This window comes from Phalacrocorax carbo, chromosome 19 (assembly GCF_963921805.1).
Source record: "Phalacrocorax carbo chromosome 19, bPhaCar2.1, whole genome shotgun sequence".
Classification (NCBI taxonomy): domain Eukaryota; kingdom Metazoa; phylum Chordata; class Aves; order Suliformes; family Phalacrocoracidae; genus Phalacrocorax; species Phalacrocorax carbo.
The window spans coordinates 2,407,700-2,431,839 of NC_087531.1; the positions used below are offsets into that span (position 1 = coordinate 2,407,700).

Genomic DNA, 24,140 nt, shown 5'->3' on the forward strand with positions numbered 1-24,140 from the left:
CATGACAGCTACCGAGGCGCAGGCGGCCGCCATGACAGCTACCGAGGCACAGGCGGCCGCCATGACAGCTACCGAGGCGCAGGCGGCCGCCATGACAGCTACCGAGGCAGCAGCGTTCGGCGGGACCGGGAGGGACCGGCGCGGAGGCCGGGGGCCCCGCTCCCGCTCTCCCCCCGCACCGCGGCGGCGCGCAGGCCGCCGCCTCCCCGCTTCCCTCCCCCTCCCCGCCCGCCTCCACACCACTCCAGAGCCTCTTGTTTTTCCATCAAAACCATCCTTTTTATTCGCCTCTTGCTCGGTGCTCCCACGCCGTCCCTCAGCGCCTGCAGCCGCTCAGGGCTTTCGGGGCCGCCGGGCCCCCGCAGGCTTCGGGCTTCTTCCCCTGCGAGAGAGCGGCCGGTAGAGCCCCGGTGGGGACGGCGGCGTGTCCCCCAGCCCCCGCCGGCCCCTCGACCCACCTGGTAGAGGCGGCAGATCAGCCCCAGCAGCGAGGCCTCGGCCTGGGCCTGCAGCTCGTCCGTGTGCTTCTGTGTGTGTGAGGGGGGAGAGGGGGCAGGTCAGGGGGCGTCCCGGTGCCCTGGTGTCCCCCCCGTCCCCTGCCATGCCATACCCCGTTGATGACGATCCAGGGCACGTATTGGTGCGGGGGGTCGAGCGCCTCGGTGAGCTGGGCGTTGCGGTGCATCAGGGCGGCCCCCGTGTCCCCCTGCACGCAGGCGGCGATGCGGTCCTTGTCCAGCTGCGGGGCGTAGATCTGCAGGCACTGCCGGGGAGGGGGGGACACACGGGGAGGTCAGGGGGACGGGGACGTCCCCGTGGCGGGGCGCGGGGGACGGGGACGTACGGCCTCCAGGTTCTTGGTGACGGAGCTGCCCGACTCCAGGCAGAAGATGACGGGGAAGTAGGTGCTGAAGTTCTTGGCCTCGTGCATCAGGCAGGTCTATGGGGACAGGGTGGGCAGTGAGGGGCCGCCGGACCCCCTCATGCCTTCACTGTGGGGACAGGGACTGGCACCATCACCTCAATCATGTTGCCCAAACACTCCTCCGGGCCATGCTGACACTGGAAGTGCCACTTCCCGCTGACGATCTTCTCCTGCAGGACCAACCAGTCTGAGCAGGGCTGGCGGCACTGGGGTGAGCACCCGCGGCACCGGCTCGGGCCAGCTCCTACCTCGGCGTTGCCGTAGGGCACCAGGGTGATGTTCAGGGCCTCAGCGGGCAGCAGCAGCCAGGTGGTGAAGAGCTGCTGGACCAGGAACCCACGGCACGCTGGGCACAGGCTCTCATAGTACAGGGTCAGCTCCACGGGGGCAGCCGCCGAGCGCGAGAGATTGGCGCAGCGGCTCTCCGCCTGCGTGCGGGAAGGTTTTGGGGTGTGCAGGAGGGTGTACAGCTGCAGCCCTCCCCCATATTTGCAGGGGATGGGGCAGAGCTCCTGGGATGTGGGGCAGGAGAAGGATGAGGGTGTGCTGGGCTGGAGGGAAGTGAGAGCAGTCAGGGGCCTCCTGCAGCCTCAGGGTCCCGTGTGCTGCCAGTATGCAGAGCAGGGGATTTCCATGGGAACTTCCCCAAAATATTTTGGGGTAAAACATATCCGTTTGGCCGGGACAAGCCTGGGTAGGGGTACAGCCCAGCACCCACTGCTGGGTGGTAGCTGCAGACCCGTGGGGCTCACGGGGCGCTGCCGGACCCACCATTGCAGCAGTGTCACTGTCCAGGGATGTTCAGGGCAGAATAAGATGAAAAGCTCTTTTATGCTAAAAAAGCAGAAGTGCCAGCAGCGCCTGGGGAAGGGTTGGGGGTCCGGCTGCAGCACGGCGCTTCCCCAGGGATGCTGGGGAGTGCTGTGGTGCCAGCGCAGCACACGGGCTCCAAGTATCCCTGTGGCGTGGCAGCCTGTGCCGCAGGGATGCTCGGAGCCAGCACTTGCACCAGGTCCCGCGGCCAGGTGATGCCCCGACACCGTCCCCGCGCACCCCAGCCCCGCTCGCCGGGCGGGCGCCCAGCCCTGCGCGTGCCGTTTTGGCAGGACATGTCCCCGTGTGCCGGGTGGCCCTGCCCTCCGTGGGCTGCCAGCGCGGGTGGGTGACCGGGGCAGCCCTTGGCACCAGTGGCTCTGACCTGGCAGGCGACGGCGATCTCCCGTGAGCTGCACCAGAGGTGGACCGGGTAGTCACAGCTGGGGAAGGCCACCCCTAGCCCCGGGGCCAGCAGGGCCACCAGTGCCAGGAGAGCCAGCGGCACCGCAGGGGCCATGGGGACGGTGGGGTGGCGCGGAGGCAAAACCTGTCCCCGCGAGGACTTTTAAAGCCTGGCTGCGCCCGCCTCCACACGCCCTTCCTGCCCGGCTCAACCGGCCTCCTCATGTGACGCCAACGCTGCTGACTCACGGGGGCTGACCGGCTCCTGCCACCCTGTCCCCGCTGTCCCGCTGGGGGCCACAGCCCCGAATCGGGGCTTTGGGGTTGCAGCCCCTCGCCCCGGCCCCACTGGCAGCTGCCGCTTCCCTGCAGGTTGCAACAGGTCGGGGACAGAAACCCAACCCCGAGCAGCCCGCGTTCGGCGTCTCCCAAACAGGCAGGGGGGTGGCTCAGTGTTAGGCCCCCGCTGTGGTCTGCTGGGCCCCCACGGAGCCCCCCTGGGCTGGGCACAGGTGCCAAAGCACCCCTGGGCTGGCAGCTCTGGCTGTGAGTAGCAGGTGCTGCCCAAAACCTCCCCCTGGCCTCATTTCTGGGGCCGAGCATGGAGGAACCTTGTACTTCCCCTGCCGCTTATAGCCACTGTTTCCGGCTGTTTCTTACCCCTTTGGGCTCAGCTGCCACCTCCTCAACCGGCCGGTGCGCCCAGGGCTCGCCCCCACACGCCCCAGCCCTGCAAGAGACCGGGGCGCAGAGCCCTGGCACAGCTCAGCACCAGCCAGGTGATGGGTCACATCCTGCACCCAGCCCAGGAGCTGGCGCAGAGCCCCAACACCCTCCCGCCTCCGCTCCCCTGCTAAAACACCCTCCCCTAAAAATCCCCACAGCCACTTCATTAATTCTCTTTATTTCTCTTTTTTTTTTTGTGGGTTTTTGTGGGTTTTTTGGAAGTACCGTACAAAAAAAAAAAAAAAATCCTCTTACAGTAACAAATACTGGGTTTACATTAGTAAACATCAACAGAAAGAGCATAGAGAACTACTGCTGGTAACAAACAGCTGAAGTGGCAAGTTATTTATTATTGCATATACCTAGGAACTAATATCTTAGGAGCACTCACACGGCCGCCACGTCCTCTCCGAGCACAAAGCAGCTGGTGACATGAGAGCCCTGGGGAGGGTTTACACGGGGGAGCACTAAGCATCCCGAGCTGGGACACGGAGGGACAAGACCCGAGCTGTGCCCCGGGGAGCAGGAACGGCCACGTCGCACCCACGGGCTGCGGGTGCGAGGCTGGGCTGGGGGACACGGAGGGGTGGGGGTGGGTCACAAGCAGCAAAGCACAGCCCAGGGCTTCGAAACACATCGCAACCGGGTTCATCCGGTGGGGCGAACAGCACGAGCGAAAGCATCAAAGGGACAAATCACAACTAGCTTATTCTGGGGGAGCTGCGCTGCAGGCAGGGAGCTCGGGGCTTGGGCTTCCACCCCAGGGAGAGAGGAGGGAAAAGCTGCGTTTTCAGGAGCAAAGTCAAGCACCGCTAGGGAAAGGCAGCCCTGGGAAGGGTATTTTCCTCCTTGTGCACCGGACTTGCGAGCAGAGGCCCGTCAGGGATGGGCCACGGTGATGGGTGCCAGTGGGCAGAAATGGCAGTGCTGGAAGATGCAGAGGCTGACTGTGACCCACTCTGTGCTCAACGCTGAGCTGCCCACGCTCCTGGGGAGGAAGAGCCTCCAGCTGGGTGGCATGAAGGGACAGCATGGGGAGCAGAGCAGAAATTCAGCCGAAAGGACAAAAAAACCCCACCGTCACGAGAAGCTGGAATTTCCCCAGCCACCAGAGCTGGGACACGCACCAAGCAAAGCGTCGGCAGGCGACGGCTTGAAGCCGACTCTCCCAGATGCTCGGCAGGCCCTGGCATGAGCCGGGAGCAAACCCTACCCCCGGCAAGACTGGCCCCGAGCTCACGTTGGTGGGGTGGGGGGATACGGCCCCTGTGGGGCAAGCAGCCGGAGGATCCCATATGCCTGAAGCCTGCCTCGTGGCACAGGGTTATGCTGGAAGTGCAGGGACAAGTGCAGGACCAGGGCAGGACCAGCACAGAATCCCCAGGCTAAGAATGTGCTGCCACGACCGGTGTGGGAGCCTAGAAGAAAGCTTTGGGGTGCTGGCGTGGCCCCCCCCAACCACCCCACAGACCCCAGGAGGCCTCTGCAGAGAGGGCTGTTGAGTGCCGGGCCTCCCTCCTCCATTCCCACCTACTCTCATCTCTCATGTGTCTGAGCCCAAACTATTCTGTTAATTATCCCCAACAGCTTTTTCCAAGGGAACCTCAAAGCCAAACGCAGCCTCTCCGGGGCCGTGCGCCCCGCAGCTCCCCCCCCCAGCCGCTCGCCTGCCCCTTCCCTGGCACTTTGGCACCCGAGCTGCGATGGCTCAGGGACAGCACTGCTGCCCCGCATCCTCAGAGCACCAAACACTGACAAACCACAACCAAAAAACATAGCCCAGGGCCCAGAGGGGGCATGCAGAGCAGGGAATGGGGTCTGTACAGTTGAGCATAGGAGAACTGCCACAAGCAACAGGAATGGGATGTTTGCTCTGGCAATCCCAGATCCAAAAGGATCTGGGGACCAGCCCGGAGCAAGGCGAGCAGCAGAGCTGACCGGGGGAGGAGGGACAGCGTGGTCCCTGATGCAGACGGCATGTCGAGGACAGGACACAGGCAGAGCACACACAGCACCCTGCAGATCCGGCGCAGCCCAAGTCGCAACACAAAGCAGAAGCGTCAAAGCCTACAGCATCCACCAGCCCGTCCTGAGGACGCGGCCTCCAAAAGGGAAAGGGGCCTCTCCGACAAATCAAGAGGACAATTAATGCTTTCTTCAAGCCAGGCAGACAGGATAACCCAGTAAAGCAAATGCTACCACGGCCTCAACTTTTAAAGCTCTTCCACGGCCACCTCCGTCGCCCTCGAGCCCTCTGAACTCAGCATTATGTGAGAAGACACAACAAGCCCTGCCCACACCAGCGGCCGCGACGGGCACTACAGCAACCCCCAGCTCTTTCACCCCAAGTCCCCATACAGTACTCATGATTATAAGTGCTTTGCATACATAGTTCGACGTCATGCATATACATTTCTATGTGCTAAGGCCCTTGGCCCAGCGGATATACCATCCTCCTGCAGCAGAGAGGTCCTTCATTTTGAGTAGGGCTCATAGCGTGTGTCGGACTCTGGCCCCCTCCTGCTTCAGCTGGCAGGACCCGAGTCTGCAGCAGCCTGGCCAGCTGCTGCCCACGCGCTTGCGTATCATAGTGGGAGTTCAGCAAACACTAGGTAAGCAGCCAATTACGAAAAGAACCGTATTTACAGAGCTACAGTTAGCTTAAATGGGTTACGTCTGCAGAGATTCACCGAAGACAGCCAGAAACAACGAGCTGTGTCCCCCACAGATTCTGCCGGGAAAAACACGGGTACCAACATGGATTTCACAGCTTAGTTGGCACAACTAAGGCGAGAGATTCATCGCTAACTGGATCCTCCCTCCCCAGACAGCAACACTCAAGAGGTGGTTATGACACCAGGGAACAAAACGGTGAGGTGGGGCACAGCACGGAGTGGAGACCTCGGCTGAGAAGCCCCGCGGAGGACAGGGTTTCTACTTTCCAAATGAGTCTCTGCGTGGAAGAGCAGCACCCCTCGTACCAGACACCACTGCAGCCCACAAGACCACTGAAGGAAGCGAGAGTGGAGGATGCACATGCTCAACTGCTCAGCGGAGCCTCCTCCAGCATCCAGGCAGGGAGCCCCTCACGCAGAGCGGCGCTCGCAGCCGCTTGGCCGCGGCAGTGACCGACGCCGTAGCGCACCAAGGAATCGGGAATCTAGCTCTACAGTGATGCGTAGCGGGGCAACCTGCCAGCAAGAAGGGGATTTGACCTGCTTATTGGGGAAGGGGAGGGGGCTGTGCTCGCCCACAGCAATTCAATCACAACTGGATCCCACCTCCTAGAGGCTGGAGCCCACTGGGAGTCAACAGCCTAGACTTTTTGTCCCATCAGCCAACATGGGTTTCAGCTACTGACCAAAAGAGACACCAGGAACGGTCACAGACATCTCAGAGGCTCTGGAGGGGCAGGAGCACAGAGACTCAACTATACAGGGTGCAAGAGTCCAGAGCCAGAAAGCAGCGCCCTGGGGAGAAGCTGAAGGCAGCTGTTGTGTTGTGCACGGGCTGCTCATCTGGCTGGCGGCTGGGAAAGGACCGGGTGAGCCAGCGTGACATTCAGGGAGTCATTGTGCTGCACCAGGGACGTGTGCTTGTAGTGCAAGACCAGGTCCTTGAGGGAGGCGTAGAGGTTGTAGGGTTCAGCGAACCCGTAGCCGGTCGCCGTTTTGTAGATCACGCAGTGTTTGGTGTCACCGTCCACCCTGCCAGGGAGACAAAGGAGGACGGGTCAGCGGCACACCAGAGCCCCGCAGCGCGAGGGAGCCCCGCTGGGACAGGGACAGCCGAGCACAAGCGGGTGTCACCGAAGCAGCCCAAAGATATATCTGGCCCTGGCAGGAGGAGCCGAGGCAGACGGGAAACCTTGGGGAAGCCCAGCCTGCCAGCTGACGCCTCCACCAGCCTCCAGCATCTGGCGAGAGAAGGGCAGAGCAACGCGGGAGCACAACCCGTGCCAGCTCCACGCCGCCACGTCTGTTTGGGGGTACTCACACCACGGAGCAGGCGTAGCATCCCTTCTGGCTGCTCTCACGGATCAGGAAGGTGCCGTCCCGCTTGCCGCACAGCATCTCTTCTGCCTGCAAGCGGTTGATCTTCCCCACGTACCACGTCCGCTCCTCATGGTGGGGCAGCTCCTCCTCATCATCCATCATCGAGTACTGGCTGCAGTCGAGCACAGGCAGGGTCAGACCCCCTTGGTTTGGGCACATGGCCCCCCACATCTCCCCTCCCATTGCTAGCTGCCGTCACCCCTTCCAGCGGGGAAGGCACCCTCAGCTCCCAGGCAGGGAGATGGGACTTGCCCGCCGCCCCAGAGCAGGCAGAATCGGCTGCGCAGCCTGTGCTCCTGCAGCCCCCTGCATCCCACAAACAGGGACACTCACTCCTCCGTCTCGTTCTTGATGCCCAGCCACTCGTTGATTTTCTTCTGCCGGGCACCTTTCTGCGTCAGCCACCTGGGGAAGGAGAGGCAGAGCTCAGTGCAGGCAGCGCGCCCGGCCCAGACACCACTTGCGCAGCCATCACCAGAGGGCAGCAGCCATCCCCTTTGAGGGACTGCTGCGCCCCGAGGCTGCACGCTGCAGGGCTTGCTCCTGCACCGAGCAGCCTGCAAGCCCGGTCTGACAAGCCCCAAAACCCTCAAGGAGCCAGCTGGATCGCTCCGGGCTGAGCTGGAGGGGTATCAGGGCCCCACTCCCAGCCCTCTGCGGGGGCAAGCACTACATACACCAAATACTGGTCCCGCAGTTTGCGCAGCTGCATGAGGTCTGGCTTGAGGCTGTTCATGCGCTTGTCGATCTCCCGGTTCTCCGAGGCTTGTTTCTTCAGGTCCTGCTCCAGCTTCATCTTGCTGTCGTGGATCTCTGTGATGCGAGACTTGAGCTTCTCCGAGTTCATGAGGATCCTGGGAGAAGGAGGGGGTTTTAGGCTGTGAGCCAGAGTGGGGGAGGCAAAGGAGGCAGCCTGCCAGCTCGAGCCCACAGCACGTTGCCAGAGAGACAAGGATTGCGCATGCCTCGGCTCTGTGCTGGGCCAGGATCACCCTTCCAGCCCCCAGAGCCCTTCCCCAGGCAGGGAAGGCCACCAGCAACCCCCGTCCTCACCGTTGCACCTCCTTCTCATTGCCCTCCCGCCGGAAGCGCTCGATGTACTCCTTGCTGCACTTCTCCTGCGTCTGACACTGCTCCTCAAAGATCTTGATTGTCTCATTGAAGGCCTCGATTGCTGTCCTCTTCATCTGCAGCTCCTGAGGAGAAAGGAGGGGAGAGCTGACGAAGGGGGAGCATTTGGGCAGGTTTGTGCCCATTCGCATCCCCCTCTTTGCCCCTCCCCAAAGCAGCACTGTCCTTGCTGCAGCCAAAATATCTCCCGCTTCAAAGCCCATTCTCTGGGGAGTCCCCTCAAGTCCAGGAGCAGACAAACGGGGCAGAGGGTGCCCGTTCTCTGCTCTCCTCCAGGCACAGCAGTGCGGCTGCCAGCGCTCAGGGGATGTCAGGGCAGCCCAGGGGGACGCAGCGCCCACGTACCTGGGAAGTGCGTGTGTACTCCTCATACAGCAGGTCATACTCCCAGCTCTTGTCCTGGTACTGCTGGTGGTAGACCTTCAGCTGCTCCCCGACGGCTTCCACGCTGTCCTCTTTCACCACTTGATCCTGCCACACACACACAGAGCCTCAGTCAGGACCTGCTTCTGCCCTACAGCAGCCCCCCAGCAAGGCAACCAGTCCCATGAAACCCCCCCAGCCCCCCATCACCCCAAAAAGCAATGTCCCAGCAAAGAGGAAGGGGTGGGACACTGTCATCTACCAAAGGGCCAGGGATGGATGAGCAAATGCCCCTGTTTCAGGCTGTGCTGGCCAGCTGCCCCCCTGTGGCATGGGCCTCACCTGCTGGTACTTGGAGATGGGGTAGAGCAGCCTGGTGTCCAGCTTGGCGTTGTACTGGGCAAGCGACTCGTGCCGGTAATGGGTGATGAGCTCCACCACCGAGCCGAAAGTCAGAGGCTCTGAGAAGCCGTACTTCCCCTCCCGGTGAAAGATCTTGATCAGCTTGTTATTGCCTCCCTTCCTGTAGTGGGGAGGGGAAGGAGGGCACTTATCACCAGCCTGATGTCTGGGTGTCCAGACAGCCACCATCACTTGTGCCCGACAGCTCTACCCCAGAGCAGCGGAGGCTCTTGGAGGACCCTACCTGAGCGTGAGCGTGTACTCCCCCTGGATCTTGCTGGAGGCATCGCGCACCAAGAAGGTACCATCCGGTGTGTCCCGTAGCTTCTCATTCACCTCCTCCCTGTGAGGAACATGATTGTCATGGCCTGTGAGGTGCAACCAGAGCTCCCCTAGATGACTTGGTGGACGGGGCACCCAGGATGTGAGCTGCCAACCACCCCCTTACCGAGAAATGTCACCCCAGTACCACTCAGCGTCCTGCAAGGGCATGCTGTTCCCGTTGGTCAAGCTGGCTGCGCTGGGCTTTGGCTTAGGTGGTTTTGGAGGCAAGGCTGTAAGAGAAGGAGGGTTGAAGGAGGGTGAGCCCAAGTCCCAGTTCCTCACAGGTAATCCCTCAGAGCACTGAGTCCCCCTCCCTGCAATGGCCGTCCTGGGAAGCCCCGCTTGGCCACCACGCTGCCAGAAGCTGCTCCAGGCACACCTACAGCAGCAGATGAGCGCCTCAAGCCAGCCTCAGGCACAGCTGGGCTACAGAAACACCCTCAGCAACCTGCTCCCAGGCAGCAGAGACTCCACACCCATGAAGCACAAACGCCAGCGCCTCGGGCCCCAAGGACGGGGCATCTCAGTACCTGGAGGCAGCTGTTCCGGCTCCAGCTCCTTTGTTTGCAGAAGTATCTCCAGAAACAGCACAGAGAAGTCAGGGCTCAGCTCTGGGCTGCAGGGAGAGAGGAGCCAAGATCAGTGCTTGCGGGGGAGAACTTGGCACTGCTCCCATGCCCCCTGGGCAAAGGGGCAGCCGGGGTCGGCTGGTTCTCCCCAGCACACAGCCCAGCTGCCAGATCCCAGGCTGACACAGAAGCAAGGCCTGCCCTGGCTTTGAGTCCCACCTCTGTGTACTGCCAGCGGTTTAACCCCACGCAAGGCGAGGTAGGGGCTGCGGGCAGACCTGCTGTTACAGGCTGGACTCCTCGTCCTGGCAGGCACAGCGGTTGACACTTGGTACACGGCCGGAACCCGAGAGCCTCACGTACCTGGCGCCAGGCAGCCGGAGGAGAAGAGGGCCGAAGATCTCTCCAAGGGCCCGAGGGTGGAGGCTGTTGCTCTCAGCCTGCTGCGATACCTTCCCCAGATGTCGGAGCAGGAACTGCAGGGTGAGCGTGTTCTGAAGCGGGACCGCAGGCGACTCCAGGGCCAGAAGCAGCTGCTTCCGGCAATTCTCCGGCTGGGGGATCTCTGGGGAGAGAACAAGACACGATGGAAAGGCTGGGACAGCCGGCACCGCTCTCCACGCTCCGGCTGCGTCACAGCGTGGGAGCACTGTCGGCAGCAGGGCCTGTGTGCCAGACCCCATAGGGACAGAATTTATTTTAATACCCCATCCTGCCCAGCCACCCACTCCCAAGCGCGGCCAGGGGAAGCCCTTACCCTGCAGGATGCGAAGGATGTCTCCGTGTACGGACACCGGCACCACAGGGGAGGGCAGGTCCTGCAGGTAGCCTCGCAGCGCCTCGCCCAGGGAGTGCATGTCGAAGGGCTCCAGGTCGCCCAGGGTCCAATCTGCCAGGGCACAGATTTGCCATGGGTGGCAGGCACAGCACCGGGCACCCAGCTGGCAGCTCTGGTGCTGCCAGCACCCACCCCAGAGACCACCGCACACCACCTGGCCAGCTATCACGCGACACAGCAGCCCAGCACCATGAGGGAGCTCAGGCAGGCAAGCAGCCCACACAACAGAGGATGCCTGGAAGTGGTCGCTGCACCCCAGAAATAAGCTGGCTCTAGGAAGCCAGGCGGGTCCCCCCCAAGAGGGGGTGGAGGTCATTTTGGGCACCCCCACCCTTTGCCCTGAGCCCTACCACAGGAATTGTGGGCACGCACGATTTGTGTGACAATTTTATTCCCTGCTGCTAGTAGAGACAAGCACAGACTGACCAGCCAAGGGGGAAAATGTCCCCCTCGAACCATTCATGTCGCCCCATGAATGCAAGGCGCAGGCTTTCGGGGCGGCACATAAAGCCTGCCCCGAAAGCAGCGTGGCCAGAGCTGACAGCACCGCGTAGTTGGGGTTTGCAAGAACGTCTGTGGAAAGGGACAAGCCAGCGCCGTGCTGGATGAGGCCCAAGCCCAGCCGAGAGGCAGACAGCTCCGAAGGCTCCCCGGCAGAGACATCAGCCGCCGGCACAGTGGAGCCAAGGCTCCAGCCGCCAAGCTGAGCTGAAAGATCCTCTCCTGCTTATTAGTGGTGTGACAGAGCCAGAGAAGCCTCCGCCAGCCTGTTGGCAGAGCACCCCAAGAGCGGGGCACCCCGAAGAGACAGGGGGAGACAAGCACAGGCGCTCACTCATTGGCCTGCAAGCCTCCAAGCCGGCACCATATCCCCTTGCTCCAGGCCACGGACAGCAGCAGGAATTCCCACTCTCTCCCATCCCTTCCATGCAAGATGGGGATGTGTCGGGACGGGGACAGCCCAGCCCCATAGGCAGCGTGCTGGGAGTCAGGAACTGCCGGGGACAGGCGAGCCTGGCCTGGATTGCATTACTGCTGGCGCTGTCACATCCACTAATCTCCTCCATCTGAGCCGATTCGCCTCCTCACCACGCGGAGCTGGTTCTTACCGGTTCTCAGCGCTTGCCTCAGTTCGGAGCCAGATGTCCTGTACAACATCTCGCTGTCTAACCCTGCGGAAGCGGGGACATTGCTGTTCGCTGCGAGCCGTGCAGCTCCCAGCGCACGCACCGTTTCGGTGCCAGCCCGGCAGCCGCACGCTGGCCGGGCAATGGCTGCGGCACGGCTAACCAGGCCTGGATGTTGTCCAAGCCAACGTCCTGCAGATGCTGCTGCAGCCCCCTTGGCCCCCAGGACAGCCGGTGCAGTGGCCCCATTTCTCCCCCATGGCACAGATCCAGGGTGGAAGCGCTTCCCAAACCCCAGCACCCATCCAGGGGCGTGTAGGCATCTTGCGTGCAGACCCAGCACCCTCGCCCCAGGCCTCTGGGCACAGCAGGGTCAAGCCCAGCTCTTTGGGAACAGCAACTCAAGCCAGGGAGGAGCAGGAGGCCCTCCCCCTTCTGCAGGCAGCTGTGTCCTGCATGTCCCATGGAGCTCAGTCCAACGCCAACAGCTTTTAAAGACAGCTGCCTCCCCCTCTGCCCTCGCTGGGGGTTTTGGGGGGTATCAGCCCCTCGGTGCTCAGCCTCCCTCCCTTACCTTTCTTCTCAATAGCTTCCACCAGCTTCACCAGCAGTGGCGGCGCAATCTCCGGAGGGCTGAACTGTTCCTGCAAGTCCGGGAGAGGAGACCCTGGGGAAGAGGGAGGGAGACAAGGGGTCAGCCCCAGCTCAGCCCCCAGCAGATGCTCTGCAGTGGGGCCAGGCTGGGGCACAACCAACGCTGCTCCCAACGGCAGCGTCTGAGAGCAAGAAAAGCCGTGGCCCCTGCCACGAGGCCACAGCCCATGCGAACACCGCATGGAGGCCACAGGGAACCTGTGAGCTGGCCCAGAAAGCAGCACAGCACTTGTTGAGCTCAGCTTTGGTGAGCCCCTGATGGTGCGTACATAGGGGGATCCCTAGTGCTCCATGCAGAGGTTAGGAGGCAGAGCTTATCTCCCTGGGGACCCCGGCACCCCGGGCAGGCAGTGCAGGGGTTACCAAGGCTCCTGGAGCTCAGGCTGGGTTCAGTCCCTGCCCAGCACAGGGGCTGTGCAGTGCTGGTGGAGGAGCGCAGCCAGGGAGCTCGCTCGCAGTGGTGAGCTGTGATTAATCCAGCGATTCAGACAGAGCGCCATGTCAGCAAATTCCTGCCCTTGATTGCTCGTTTAACATGGAAACCAGCCCTCTGCCTCCCCCTCCTCGCGAGCCCACAGCCTCCCCGCAAGCTCTTACAGGGCACAGACGGCCTGCGGCACGGGACTGGGGTCCCCCCTTCCCGGGGGAATCTGTAGCCCCACACCGGGTGGCATTTCACTGTCACCTCCAGAAGATCTTGAGGTCCCGGCTCTGGGCACCCCCCCTTCCCTGTGCTGGAGGGGTGACGCATGCCGGGGCAGGAGCATGCAGGCCCGGCTGGGCAGCTGCCAGTAGGAGGTTTGCCGAAGGATGAGTGGTGCCAGGCCCTGTCTTGCTTCCAATTGAGCACCAGTCGGTGCAGGAGGCTCCTCCAGGCAGGTCCACAGCACCGTGCAGACCCTGGGGAGCCCACAGTCAGTGAGGGCACCCAGCACACTCCACTCTGGGGAGGCAGAGCCAAAAGGCTGCTCCCCGTTACGAAACACAGCTCTGTTGTCATGGATCTGACCTGAACTCGCCCGGTGTGGTCTCACCATGAGGTGCAGCGAGCTGAAACTCTGCACCCAGCTGAGCCTCCTGCACCCACAGCCTCACAGGGAGATGAAGCAGCTCATGTTGGTGCTTCAACTCAGCAGCCGCAGAGCAGGGCAGGGGGGCAGGCACCCAGCAGTTCTGCAAGGGCTATCCCCCACCAGAGAGCTCCTGGGCACGGAAAGGGGCCCAGCATGGTGCTGGTCAGGGTGGCGAAGCTGCAGGCAAGCGGCCAGGTTGGCAGCTCCGAGCCTGACCCTTGGGAAAGGCTGAAGGGAGAGTAAATACTGGCGCTGCCCACGTGGCCCGGCCGGGAATGTGCTGCTTCAGCAGGCAGCAGCTTGCCTTTTTTTATCAGGCAGCCTGTGCTGGAGCCAGCAGCGGTTCCTGAGCCTGCCGGGCCTCTGGGCTGGGCCGCCGTGAACAAGGCTGCTCACAGCACGGCCGGGGCAGCTGCGGAAATATTTCCAAGCCACATTTTCCGCTTGTGATCTCTGCGGAAGGCAAACACCGGCAGCTCGTAAATTCACCGGCAGAACACGCTGGGTCTCGCCACGGTACGGGGCCAGCCCTCCTCCGGGGCTGCGTGACAGCCGTGGCACCGGCCCTGCTCCATGTGTGATGCTGTGGGGCTAAGGGATCCCTGCCAGCCAGGGCAGGACCCAGGAAACAGGGCAGAAATGCCACCAGTATGAGCTTTGTGGAGCAGCCAGGAGCCATCTCTGTGCCCCCCAAAGCACAGACCACAAAGAAATAACACAGGCTTGTCTTAAAGACAGTTTCTCGGTTGCAAAATGTGTCTCCCCACCAGCATCCCTGCAGGTTGCATGTAAGATGTCACTGGGTGTTTGAATTGCCACCCTGCAAGCCCCACCTGGGCCTGGTGGAGGTGGGCTGTGGGGTACACGCACAGGGGACGGGGACAGGGCTGGCACCCCCCTCATCTGCCCTGGTACCTGACCCTCACTCTGCTCCATCCCCAGGCAGGACGCAAACAGGCTGGCTTTTGGTTTCTTTCCCAACAGTGTCTTTTCTGTGCGTCAGGAGCTTTGGCACGTATCTTCTTCCACATCCCAAAGATCCCCACCCCTGCGCAGGGCAGTGGCTTTGACCACCCAGACACACCTCCACCAAGCCCTGCTTGAGAAGAGGAGGAGGAGGAGAGCGCCCACGAAGGTATAAATACAGCCCCCGAGGGAGCGCAGGGCTGGATGCAGGCAAGGCCGACGCATCCACCGCAGAGCATGCCCCAGGCTCCCAAGAGGAGCTGCTTTCTTGGAAAGGCAGGTTGTGAGTGGATGACTCAGGTCAGCAGCTCTCGCTGCCAACCCAAACGCACGGCCCGGCCGCATTCCCACCCTGCGGAGATGTTTCTTGGGGCCGCCCCTCCGGCTCTGGGAGCAGAAACTTGGGAGGCAGCTGTGGGGAGCCACGCACCCAGCCCCACCACCCTGGTTTCTGAGACCGGGGCTCCATTCCTTAAGACCCCAGAGATGTTTCACACAGCTAGAAGCATCTGTGGGATAGCCATGACTCCCGGGCAGAGAGGGACGGCGAAGATGCAGGACTGCCAGCCAGGAGCGTACTCTGATGCCCACCAGCTCCTGCTGCTGACCCTTCTCCCGAATGCACCAGCACGAGGTCTTCTGCAAGGCACGGGAAGGCAGAGTGTCGCTGCAACCCGTTTGCAATCTCAGAGCACCCAAGGCCTGCTGAGCCCCTGCCACAGGGTTTATGTGCCTGGGAGCAAAAAAATAGGCAAAGAGAAGGCAGCTGCCACAGCTCTACGGGCAGTGCCGATGCACGGCAGCTCTCCCAGCTCCCAGACCAGGTCCGTGCCAAGCCCGGTGCCAGCTGGGAGGCAGCCGCAGGTGCAGGACGGCCCATGCCCTGCCTGACGGTGACTGCCCAGCCCCAGCGAGAGCTCTGCAATCTGCGGGGAGGGACGGGTGCCAGGCAGACAAGCAATTAGCTCCAGTTCTCGGAAGCACTCTTTTAGACCCTGACTTTTCTCCTCTTGCCCAGAGACAAGTAATTGTGTGTCTCAGCGGGGCTGAGCGGCTCTTGGCAGGGAGCAATGCCCCGGGCGCTGCAGAGGCAGAGGCAGGGAGAGGTCAGGACTTATTCCTAAAGGGAGGGGAGCGAGGCAAAACCCTCAGCAGAGCAGGGAGAGGGACCAGGGACTGCTGGGATCCTGGCTGGTCATGGGCCAGAGAAAGAGAAGGATCTTGCAGAGGTAAGAGCAGGACAAGGCTCACCCCAAGAAGCTCTGCTAAACAGATTGATAAGCTGGAAGAACAATGTGATTTTCTTTGGCCACAGCCAAGCATCAGCCCACAACTCCCAGGCAACTCAACCACACCGCTGCTGGCAGTGCAATCCAGCGCTGCCCAGCCGAGGCCTTCACGGCAGTCCTGCAAAGCCACTCACACACCCTCATCCGCTGCATGCCGGGACTGGAGGTGTCTCGGAGCAACACAGCAGACAGCAGGGCTTACCTTGCTCCAGAGCCTCCTGCAGCCGGCAGCTGCTGGCCCCTGGTGTTGCGGGCAGGGGTCTCTGCACTCGGGGCCGGTGAGAAGGGACAGAGATCTTCACCGGCCCCACGTATTCCACGTATGTGCCAGGAAAGTCACCCTTCTGCTTGGTCCGCTCGTTGACACCCAGGATCCACCCGATTTGATTGGGGGTCTGCTCATCCCCATCTTTGAAGCCCAAGGCTTGCAGGGCCCCCTTGCTCACCACCAGGATGTCCCCAGGCAGGAGATCAATGTCCTCCTCGCGTTCCTTGCGGTAGGGGTAGAGCGCGCGGTACTGGAACCCATCGGTGCTGCCCATCCTCTCTGCTGTGGGGAGAAGGGCTCTGAACGGCAGCAAGGCAGCGTGTTTCGGGCGGGAGAGGAGGGAACTCAGAGGCAGCTCTCCCCCATCAGCACTCTGAACGTCTCTGCGTGAACCAGCACCCCAGGAGCCTGGTCCGGGTGCCCCGGCGCGCTTAGGTGCAGCCCCTTTTCCTTAGCTTGAAACCACGATTCAACCAAATTATGGAGCAAAGGGAGAAGGAGACAAACATAATCCAGCACTGGTGAGCGGGCATGCAGCAAAGAAACAGGAGATCAGGGTCCACTTCACCAAAAAGGGTTTCTTGAAGTCCGGGGGGCAAAAGCACAGCACGCTTCCAGCCCTGAACGGCGTGGCATGCTACGTCTCCCTTTCCAGCACCTGCAAAGAAAATGAGACTTGTCACTGTACAGCCAGGCACCCCACACCCTCCCAAGACACTGACATTCAAACTAGGGGTTTATCTGAGCAGCTGAGAGAGGCAGGACTTGTTTCTCTCCTACCTACCAGCTGATGCTGAGCCCTGGATCCAACCAGGACATGCTAATACCAATTTACACTCCCCAAAGCAAGAGAGGAGCCAGCGGCTCTGGGCAGGAATGCCACCTCCTCTCTGCTAGAGTCAGGCAACAGCTCTGCATCTTAAAGAGGTTCACTCCTGCTTCTTCAGCTTACCCTCCTCGCAGCACTTATGCAAACAACAAGACAACAAGTGGGACAAAACAGCCTTTATGCAGGAACTTTTGCATACAGAAAAGGGTGACCCTGCAACCACCAGCTGGAGGCTCTGAACAGGAGCAAAACAAACAGATTTAACCTTCCCTTGTAAAATTGATTAAATTTCACAGTTCACCTTTACATCTCCCCATGCAGTCCTCCACAAAGTCGTTTTCTGAAGGTAGCTGCCCACAAATGTAGGTTAACCAAGCTTTCAGCGAAAGGCTTTCGAGATGCTTTTGCCATTCCCACAGAGCAGCACTTCAAAGCTTTGCTCTGAGCAAAGTAAATTTTTGAACTTTTCAAAAGCAGCAACTGCATCAAGTGTGGGCATGGGTTCTTTTCACAGAGATGGAGGTAAGATGAATTAAAATAATCTTCAGAAGCCCTGAAGTCTGCTTCGAGCTGTTAACTGCCTTTCAGCTATTCAGAGAGAAACTGAAGAATATGCTGCCTGCCCTGCCCAGAAATCCACCAAAAAGAACAAACCTGGGTTATAACATGTTGTTGAAGGGATGTGTGAGCTGGGGCATTCCCACCAGCCCAGCACGTCCTCTTTTCCCATCCCCTCCTGGCTGCACAGGCCAGTTTTCCACCTCCCCCAGGCAAATCTCAGCGTTCCAGTTCCCGCAGCCATGGCGTGCGACCAAGGACCGGACCTACAAGGCACCGGTGCAACCAGAAACCAGCCTTCCCAGGGACACCCTAGGCCTGCTGAAATGCTGCAGGTCCTATTAATGGCTTGAGCTGTTTTGGCCCAGAAACCACCAATCCCAGCCCAAACTCTTGAGTCTCATCTGAAAACTATTAGCGAGCAGGAAGGCGCTTCTCAGGGCTGCGGGAGCCTCTGCAGAGGGAGGCGAGGAGGCAAACGTAGCCAGGGCACCCTTCCCAGCGGGGTCAATGCACAACCAAGCGTGGCACAAAGCCAAGGCTGCTCCGACCGCTGGTTGGACTCTGCGAGAGGCACTAATGTTGGTGATCTGCAGTATTTTAAAATAACCCTTTCGGGTCAGCAACACGTTACATGCAGTTCACATCAGCTTCAAGCCCCCCTTTCCTCCTGCACGTGCTACCACCCCTGCATGCTACCAGAAAGTCCAAGGTCAGTGCAAGTTCCCTGTGAAGAGCCGGCTTTACCTCTCTGCAGCCAGGCTCTCCAGCCCAGCACCACGCTGCGGGCTCCTTCCCTTGACAAAGAAGAAAGGCACAAAAAGGCCATGGCACATGAAGCCTGTGCAACAGCCAGGGCCTGCGCTTGTTGCCTGAGCTCGGGCAAGCGTCCCAGCCGGGCTGTCTTTGCCATGAATGAGCAGGCGCTGCCCTCAGGGAGGTAGGACACTTGCAGCCAGGCTCCGGCGGGTGGGGAACAGGATCGAGCCTGATCCGGGTTAGCAGAGAGCTTCTCCAGACCTCCAGGAGCAACACCAGGCTGCAGGACTCACGGAGAGACCCTGGGGAGTGGGGACGTTTCTGGGAGAAGCAGCACATCCCAGCACAGCTGCCGTGCAAGCTCCCACTGCGCTGGGACGGCAGCCGCAGGGAACTCGCAGCAAAGCCCGCATTTCCCCAATCCAACCAGCCCCAGCCAGGAAAATATTACTTCATAATCCAGAATATAAAGAGAGATTTATGGCCAGGCTCACTGCCTGCCCCTCGCCCCTCTGAACGCTGCCTGTCATGGTCCGAAGGAGCCGAGTCGGCAGTGCCGGGGGCACTGTCTGACTGCCAGGGGCCCGAGCGGCCGCTGCCTGCTGGAAGAGGTGCCGGCAGCTCCCGCTCCTCCTGGAGAGGACAGACCCCATAACGCACCCCAAGGCAGCAGAACCCGAACCCAGTGGGGTCGATGGTCCCCCGCAGGCACGTCCCCAGCTTCCACCTGCAGATCCCAGCCCTGACTCCAGGTGCCTCAGACAAGCCGGTGCAACCGAAGAGGCTGGAAGGACAAAACGCTCAGCCCTGGCAAACTTGTTCAGTAGCTTTTATAAAAGCAGACCTGCACGGAGGGGTGGGAAGAGGAGAGAGTCGCTTCAGAGCACCAAATGTCTCCAAAGAGCAGGTCCCACAGCTCCTGCTCTGTCAACGCCTTCCAGCCTCCTTCCCTGCGGTGGGAACACAGAGCTCTGTGCCACTCTGCTCTCCAAATTCACTGAGCACACACAAAAAATACTCAGAGCCAGCCTGGTCCTGGAGCAGCCTCACCTGCGCTCCCCACACTCAGCCCGTACGGGGATCAAGTGCCCGCGAATGGGGGTGAGGAGCCCCCGAGGAAACCCAAATCCACACGGCTAACACCAACGCTGTCCTCTCGAGGGGAAACACTTGTCCTCTGTCCTGCCACCGACCCAGCGAGCAGCTTCCCAGGCCGAGCTGCGTGTGCGGGACGGCAGCCGCCGCAGGAAAGCTCTGCGCCCCACAGAGAGCAGCTGAGCGGATCGGCGCGTCTTTGGGGAGAGGCAACGCACGCTTCCCAAAGCCCCGAAACAGCTCTTTGGAGGGAATGCGAGTTGGGGAAGGCAGCGCTGACAGCCCAGGACACGCAGGAGCCTGTCGGCTGGAAGCACACCTCCGAGCCGAGGCTCTGCGTGTGCAAGAGAGAGGGAGCAGCTTGCCAAAAGATTTCAGCTGGGCCCGGCTCCAGGTTCGCTCGGCTTTTGGAGAGGAACCTCGTGTGTCCGCGCTGGCGAGCACTTGCTTAGGCTGCTCTGAAAATCCCATGCATCAGACATCTAAATACCTTTGGTAAATCTATCTCAGCGCCCAGAAACAATCCCTTGATTCATTAACTGCTGTCAATACTTTCTTTGTTTAATACATCGGTTTGAAACAAAAAACACATTACAAGTCTTTTTGTGTGTGCCCAGCACATAAATAAAAGCATCTTAACGTTTCAAATGTGGTTCCTGTGCTTTTTAAGCCAGTTCCAAGCGCAGTTCAAAGTGCAGCTTGACTCGAAGCGAGACTGAGTGTTACTTTCCCTCCAGTGAGGCAAAAGAATGCATAAAAAATATTTAAAAGAAGAATACGCTTACAACAATCTACAGAGCTCAAATCCTTCCAAGTTACACCAGATCCTGAGCGAGCAAAAAACCACCACATCCAGTTCTGAACTGTAAAATGCTACATGTTAATGGGTTACGAACACTGAAAACAAACCTTACCTTTAAGAAAAAGAGAAAATAGGACAATGCAACTAGGGATGGAAATAAAAATGGGCACGGAACCGCCTGCCACATCGTGCCCTATCGTGACAACTGCTGGTGCATCAGAGTCCTCCTGACCCATGCAGCCAGGGCAGCTCTGCTGGCCCTGTACCCTGCCAGAGTGGCAGAAGCCGGCGGTGCTGAGCACGCCGTGGGTCACGCTGCGCCCACAAGTACCTGAACCACCAAGCAGCACCAGGGTGGAGTGGGTGAGAGCTTGGGAACGCCTGGTTTATAATTCGGGACAGACAGCACAGCAAACCCCTGCGCTTGCGGGCAGCTTCCTGGGCCAGCTCTCTCCCGGGCTCGCCGAAAAGCCTGAACGATGACTTGCAAGGCTTGAGCCACCGAGCGAGGCCGTGGCGGACGTGGCAATGCCACGACGAGCCCCAGGGGAAGGAGCAGGATGAGGCCGCAGGGAGCTGGGGTGGGTGGGAAGCGAGGCTGGACATGTTCCACCAGCTGCCCCATGGGAAGTAGCCAGAGGAGGGGGGAGAGCCAGAGCCGTGCCGGGGGTTCACGCTCCCGGGCTGGCAATGGCCACAGCGCTGCCAAACCAGCTGGTATTTCCCTCCAAACAGCGAAGAGCGGCAGGGGAGCCGAGTTATGCCATAAGCCGTGCCCAAGCCAGGCCTGCTGTCCTGAGAACGACCGCATCGCAGCGGCCATTTTCACCTCTTTTCTCACCAAGAAATGCTTCCCATGCAGCTGATAACAGAGCCGGAGGAGTATCAGCATCCTGCCCGTGGCCACCAGCTGCGCTTTGCCAAGGACACAGAACATTGGCTGCTCAAGCTTACGTTTCATTAAATATTTTGCTTTATTTACTGAAGCCTGTGAAGGAATATCTGAAACATTTCACTGAAAAAGTGAATGACATGGTTAGCAGGGAGTCGAGGAGCCTAATAAATCTCTGCCTTGGGATGACCGATACCTACCTCATTTTTGAGACAACTGGAGGTCTCAGTGACTTCCTCCTCAAAGGCTGGACAACCTGGGAGCATCTAGGCAATCTGCACACCTACTCCAAGACTTCTCTTATTGTCCCAAGGGTTTCTCCTGACATCGGACTTTCTTGCTTCAGTTGAAGCCCGTCCTGTCTCACCCGCCTCAGGGACTTTCTCCTCCTCATCGCAAGAGCCTTTTACACACCGGCACCGAGGAGGGGAGGACCAAGTGCCCCACACCAGCACCATCCCTTTGCTCCAGGCTCCCTTTACACCAGCGCCCAAGCAGCAAGAACACACTACTTCTATTTTAGGAGCATTCATGAGGCAGGATTTAGGGTTTTTTGTTGTTGTTTGGGGTTGGTTTTTTTTTTTCCTTTCAAAAACAAACTGAGGATCTGCATTTTGGCTACTTCCCTCAAAAATTACAGTTTTAAAAAAATAAGTACATTAAAAAAAATCCAACTGCTCTTGCTAACTCATTTGCTTAAAATCATATTCCCTGGGGTATTTGGAATTTATATGATGATTTATTAGCAGCTCTGCACAGAGCAGCAACAACATGAAGTAGCCTACAAGGTGAGCAGTAACCATGTTAGCAGACCAACATTATTCGGTTACTGGTTGAGAGAGGCAAGACCTTCCAACTTGAGAAATCCACTGTCCCTTCCTCTGTTTGCTTTTTATCTTCCATTACTCGGTTACTTTAGCTCCAAGCTGCGGTTCCAGATATTCCCAGAGGAATTAAAAGAGCCCTCGATATTATAAATACTCTTTTTCATTGTAAACACACCCCAGCACTCGGAGCGAAGCGCCAGCGCTCTGACACGGCTCCAAACTGTCTCCGCAAACCACTCTGCTCCTCGCCACATTCCAGCTGAGCCGCGGTTTCTCTTCCAACCCAGAGCTTTTGTCCAGCAAGACCCAACTGCGGGCAGAAAGCATTTTCCTGTGTGCTTAAAACCTTGTTTTAGCGAGTTAAAAACCGAGGGTTTGGGGCAGCGATCACCTTTAGGAGGACCAAAGCCTCGCCATGAACTGCACGGGCAGATCAAAGTGTGGTCTGCCCACGTCAGAGAAGAGAGTCACCAAAGAAACCAAACCATCGCTTGGACTTTCCCACATCATGGAAGAGTCGATGACTAGAGCAGAGGCCAACCCAGCCTCGGGGACACACACCAGCCCATCGCATGTTAGGGAAGGGCAGGGGAATGGCCAGGAAAGCAGTGATTTAGGCTATATTTACTCAGCTGTCTCCATTCTCTGCTCTCACAAAGTCACAGGGCCAGTTCCCCAGTGGCTCCAAGAGCTGCTCGGGAAATAAAAGCCATGCATTAATGGAGAAGAGAGGCGGGCATTCCCCTGCCACGCCAGTCAGGGGTGCCAAAAGGCACGATGCTAGTGCCACTCCAGCTCTCTGCAGCTCTTGCAGAACTCATTTTAGACAGGATTCTCCCCCCTAGCTTTTATTTCCCATTGAACACAAGCCCTCAGTTTGGGAAGTACGCGACCATGGGAATCTCCCTCTTCAAGGGGCTCAGGAACGTCCCCAGCATTAGAAAAGACGCAGGGCACAAAATCCCCTGGAAAGAGGTGGGATGGCCACCATCCCAAAGCCAGGGTTTGGGGGCACCGCTGACTTAGAGCCAGAAAAGCCACAGCCACGCCGGTCCGGGCTCTGGCACATCCATGGGGACAGGCGCATTCCTGGGCCATCCAACCCCAGCCTGGGGTCTGCGGGCCAGAACCGCGGGGGGGACGAGCCCGTAGCCGGGCTGGAGCCGTGCAGCCCCGACAGGCTGCTTCTCCCCGGCCCTGGCACCCAGAGGGGGTGCCCAGGCACCCTGCCAAGGCGGGGTCCCTGCGCTGGCACCGCTGCAGGGGGAATGGCACAGAGACCCCCGTGCTGGGGGTGGGGACAGCCCGGGGGGGGGCCGGGGGGCGCAGGGAGGGGGCAGCGCTGGCACCTCGGGGCGGGGGGACAGAGACGGCCCGGGGGCGGCACGGCGCGGGGGGTGACACTGCCCTGGCAGCGGGGCGCCCCGCGATGGCACCACGGGGAGGGGGATGGCGACAGCCCCGGGGCTGACCCCGGGGAGCGGGCAGAGCCTCGCCCGGGGGGCTCCGAGCCAGGGACCCCGGGGCGCCTCACGCTGAGGGGCCGCGATCACCGCGGGTCCCGGCGCCGACCCGACCTCCAGGCCCGGGAGCTGGCTCCGACCCCGGCCCCCCGCTCCCCGCCGGTCCCGGTTACTCTCCCCCGGCCCCGGCCCCGGCCCCGGCCCCGGCCCCGGCCCCGGCCCCGGCCCCGGCCCCGGCCCCGGCCCCGGCCCCGGCCCCGGCCCACCTCTCCGCCGGCCCCATCCGCCGCCGCTCGCCTCCAGCCCGCTCCTGCCTCCCGGCCCGGCGGCAGCCTGGGAAAGGGCCCGAACACCGCCGGAACGGCCCGAGCCCGCCCCGGAAATACCCGACAATTGACGGAGAAGAACGAAACTGTCCGAAGACTCGGAGGCCACGCCTCTTCTCCGGCCACGCCCCCCGCCCGAGCAGCTCCGGAAGGAGCCGAAGGGACCCGGCGCCATCGGCCAATTGGGGCGAGGGCGCGCGCGGCGGCGCCACCTAGCGGCGGGTCGGGGCAGCGGAGCGGGCACCGCACCGGCACTGCGCCGGGCACGGGGCACCGCACCGGGGCTCCACCGGGCATGGGGCACCGCACCGGCACTGCGCCGGGCACGGGGCACCGCACCGGGGCTCCACCGGGCATGGGGCACCGCACCGGCACTGCACCGGGCGTGGGGCACCGCACCGGCACTGTACCGGGCACGGGGCATCGCACCGGCACTGCACCGGGCATGGGGCACAGCACGAGGAGAGCACCGGGACTGCACCGGGCATGGGGCACTGCACCGGGACTGCACCGGCACAGCACTGGGACTGCACCGGGCATTGGGCACTGCACTGGGACAGCACCGGGCATGGGGCACAGAACAGGGACAGCACCAGCACGGCACCGGGACTGCACGGGGCATGGGACACTGCACCGGGACAGCACCGGCACAGCACTGGGA

General features: G+C 60.8%; 2 protein-coding genes across 4 annotated transcripts; both read right to left on the reverse strand.

Annotated features, from left to right (window-relative positions):
- Nucleotides 1-254: 254 nt before the first annotated feature.
- Nucleotides 255-2,338, reverse strand: IFI30 (IFI30 lysosomal thiol reductase). The gene is made up of 7 exons (XM_064469548.1): nucleotides 2,124-2,338; nucleotides 1,174-1,353; nucleotides 1,021-1,095; nucleotides 845-940; nucleotides 611-763; nucleotides 459-527; nucleotides 255-382 (listed from the first exon to the last, which is right to left on the reverse strand). The coding sequence occupies exons 1-7, from the start codon at nucleotides 2,256-2,258 to the stop codon at nucleotides 317-319; spliced, it is 774 nt and encodes a 257-aa protein (XP_064325618.1). The 5' UTR covers nucleotides 2,259-2,338; the 3' UTR covers nucleotides 255-316.
- A 693-nt stretch (nucleotides 2,339-3,031) lies between these two features.
- On the reverse strand, nucleotides 3,032-23,543 carry PIK3R2 (phosphoinositide-3-kinase regulatory subunit 2). 3 transcript variants are annotated; one of them, XM_064469256.1, is made up of 16 exons: nucleotides 23,420-23,543; nucleotides 15,863-16,586; nucleotides 12,253-12,345; nucleotides 11,661-11,723; nucleotides 10,471-10,602; nucleotides 10,077-10,278; nucleotides 9,675-9,760; nucleotides 9,269-9,374; nucleotides 9,065-9,163; nucleotides 8,761-8,941; nucleotides 8,401-8,526; nucleotides 7,978-8,120; nucleotides 7,602-7,778; nucleotides 7,258-7,329; nucleotides 6,866-7,036; nucleotides 3,032-6,576 (listed from the first exon to the last, which is right to left on the reverse strand). In XM_064469256.1, exons 2-16 carry the CDS (start codon nucleotides 16,200-16,202, stop codon nucleotides 6,384-6,386), a joined length of 2,184 nt encoding a protein of 727 aa, XP_064325326.1. In that variant the 5' UTR covers nucleotides 16,203-16,586; nucleotides 23,420-23,543; the 3' UTR covers nucleotides 3,032-6,383. The 3 variants fall into 3 exon arrangements, with proteins under 3 accessions (XP_064325326.1, XP_064325328.1, XP_064325327.1); XM_064469258.1 differs by lacking the exons at nucleotides 15,863-16,586; nucleotides 23,420-23,543 and adding an exon at nucleotides 13,367-13,590; XM_064469257.1 differs by lacking the exons at nucleotides 15,863-16,586; nucleotides 23,420-23,543 and adding an exon at nucleotides 13,342-13,384.
- Between the last annotated feature and the right edge of the window lie 597 nt (nucleotides 23,544-24,140).

What these genes read in the sequence shown, in the direction of transcription:
- PIK3R2 (XM_064469256.1), bottom strand. Translation starts at nt 16,202, where the DNA reads ATGGGCAGCACCGATGGGTTCCAGTACCGCGCGCTCTACCCCTACCGC. An exon ending in GCAGGAGGCTCTGGAGCAAG is followed by an intron (nt 12,346 to 15,862) that starts GTAAGCCCTGCT and finishes CCTCTTCCCCAG; the next exon opens with GGTCTCCTCTCCCGGACTTG. An exon ending in AGTACACACGCACTTCCCAG is followed by an intron (nt 8,121 to 8,400) that starts GTACGTGGGCGC and finishes CTTTCTCCTCAG; the next exon opens with GAGCTGCAGATGAAGAGGAC.
- IFI30 (XM_064469548.1), bottom strand. Translation starts at nt 2,258, where the DNA reads ATGGCCCCTGCGGTGCCGCTGGCTCTCCTGGCACTGGTGGCCCTGCTG. An exon ending in CCTGGATCGTCATCAACGGG is followed by an intron (nt 528 to 610) that starts GTATGGCATGGC and finishes TCACACACACAG; the next exon opens with AAGCACACGGACGAGCTGCA. An exon ending in TGATCTGCCGCCTCTACCAG is followed by an intron (nt 383 to 458) that starts GTGGGTCGAGGG and finishes GCTCTCTCGCAG; the next exon opens with GGGAAGAAGCCCGAAGCCTG.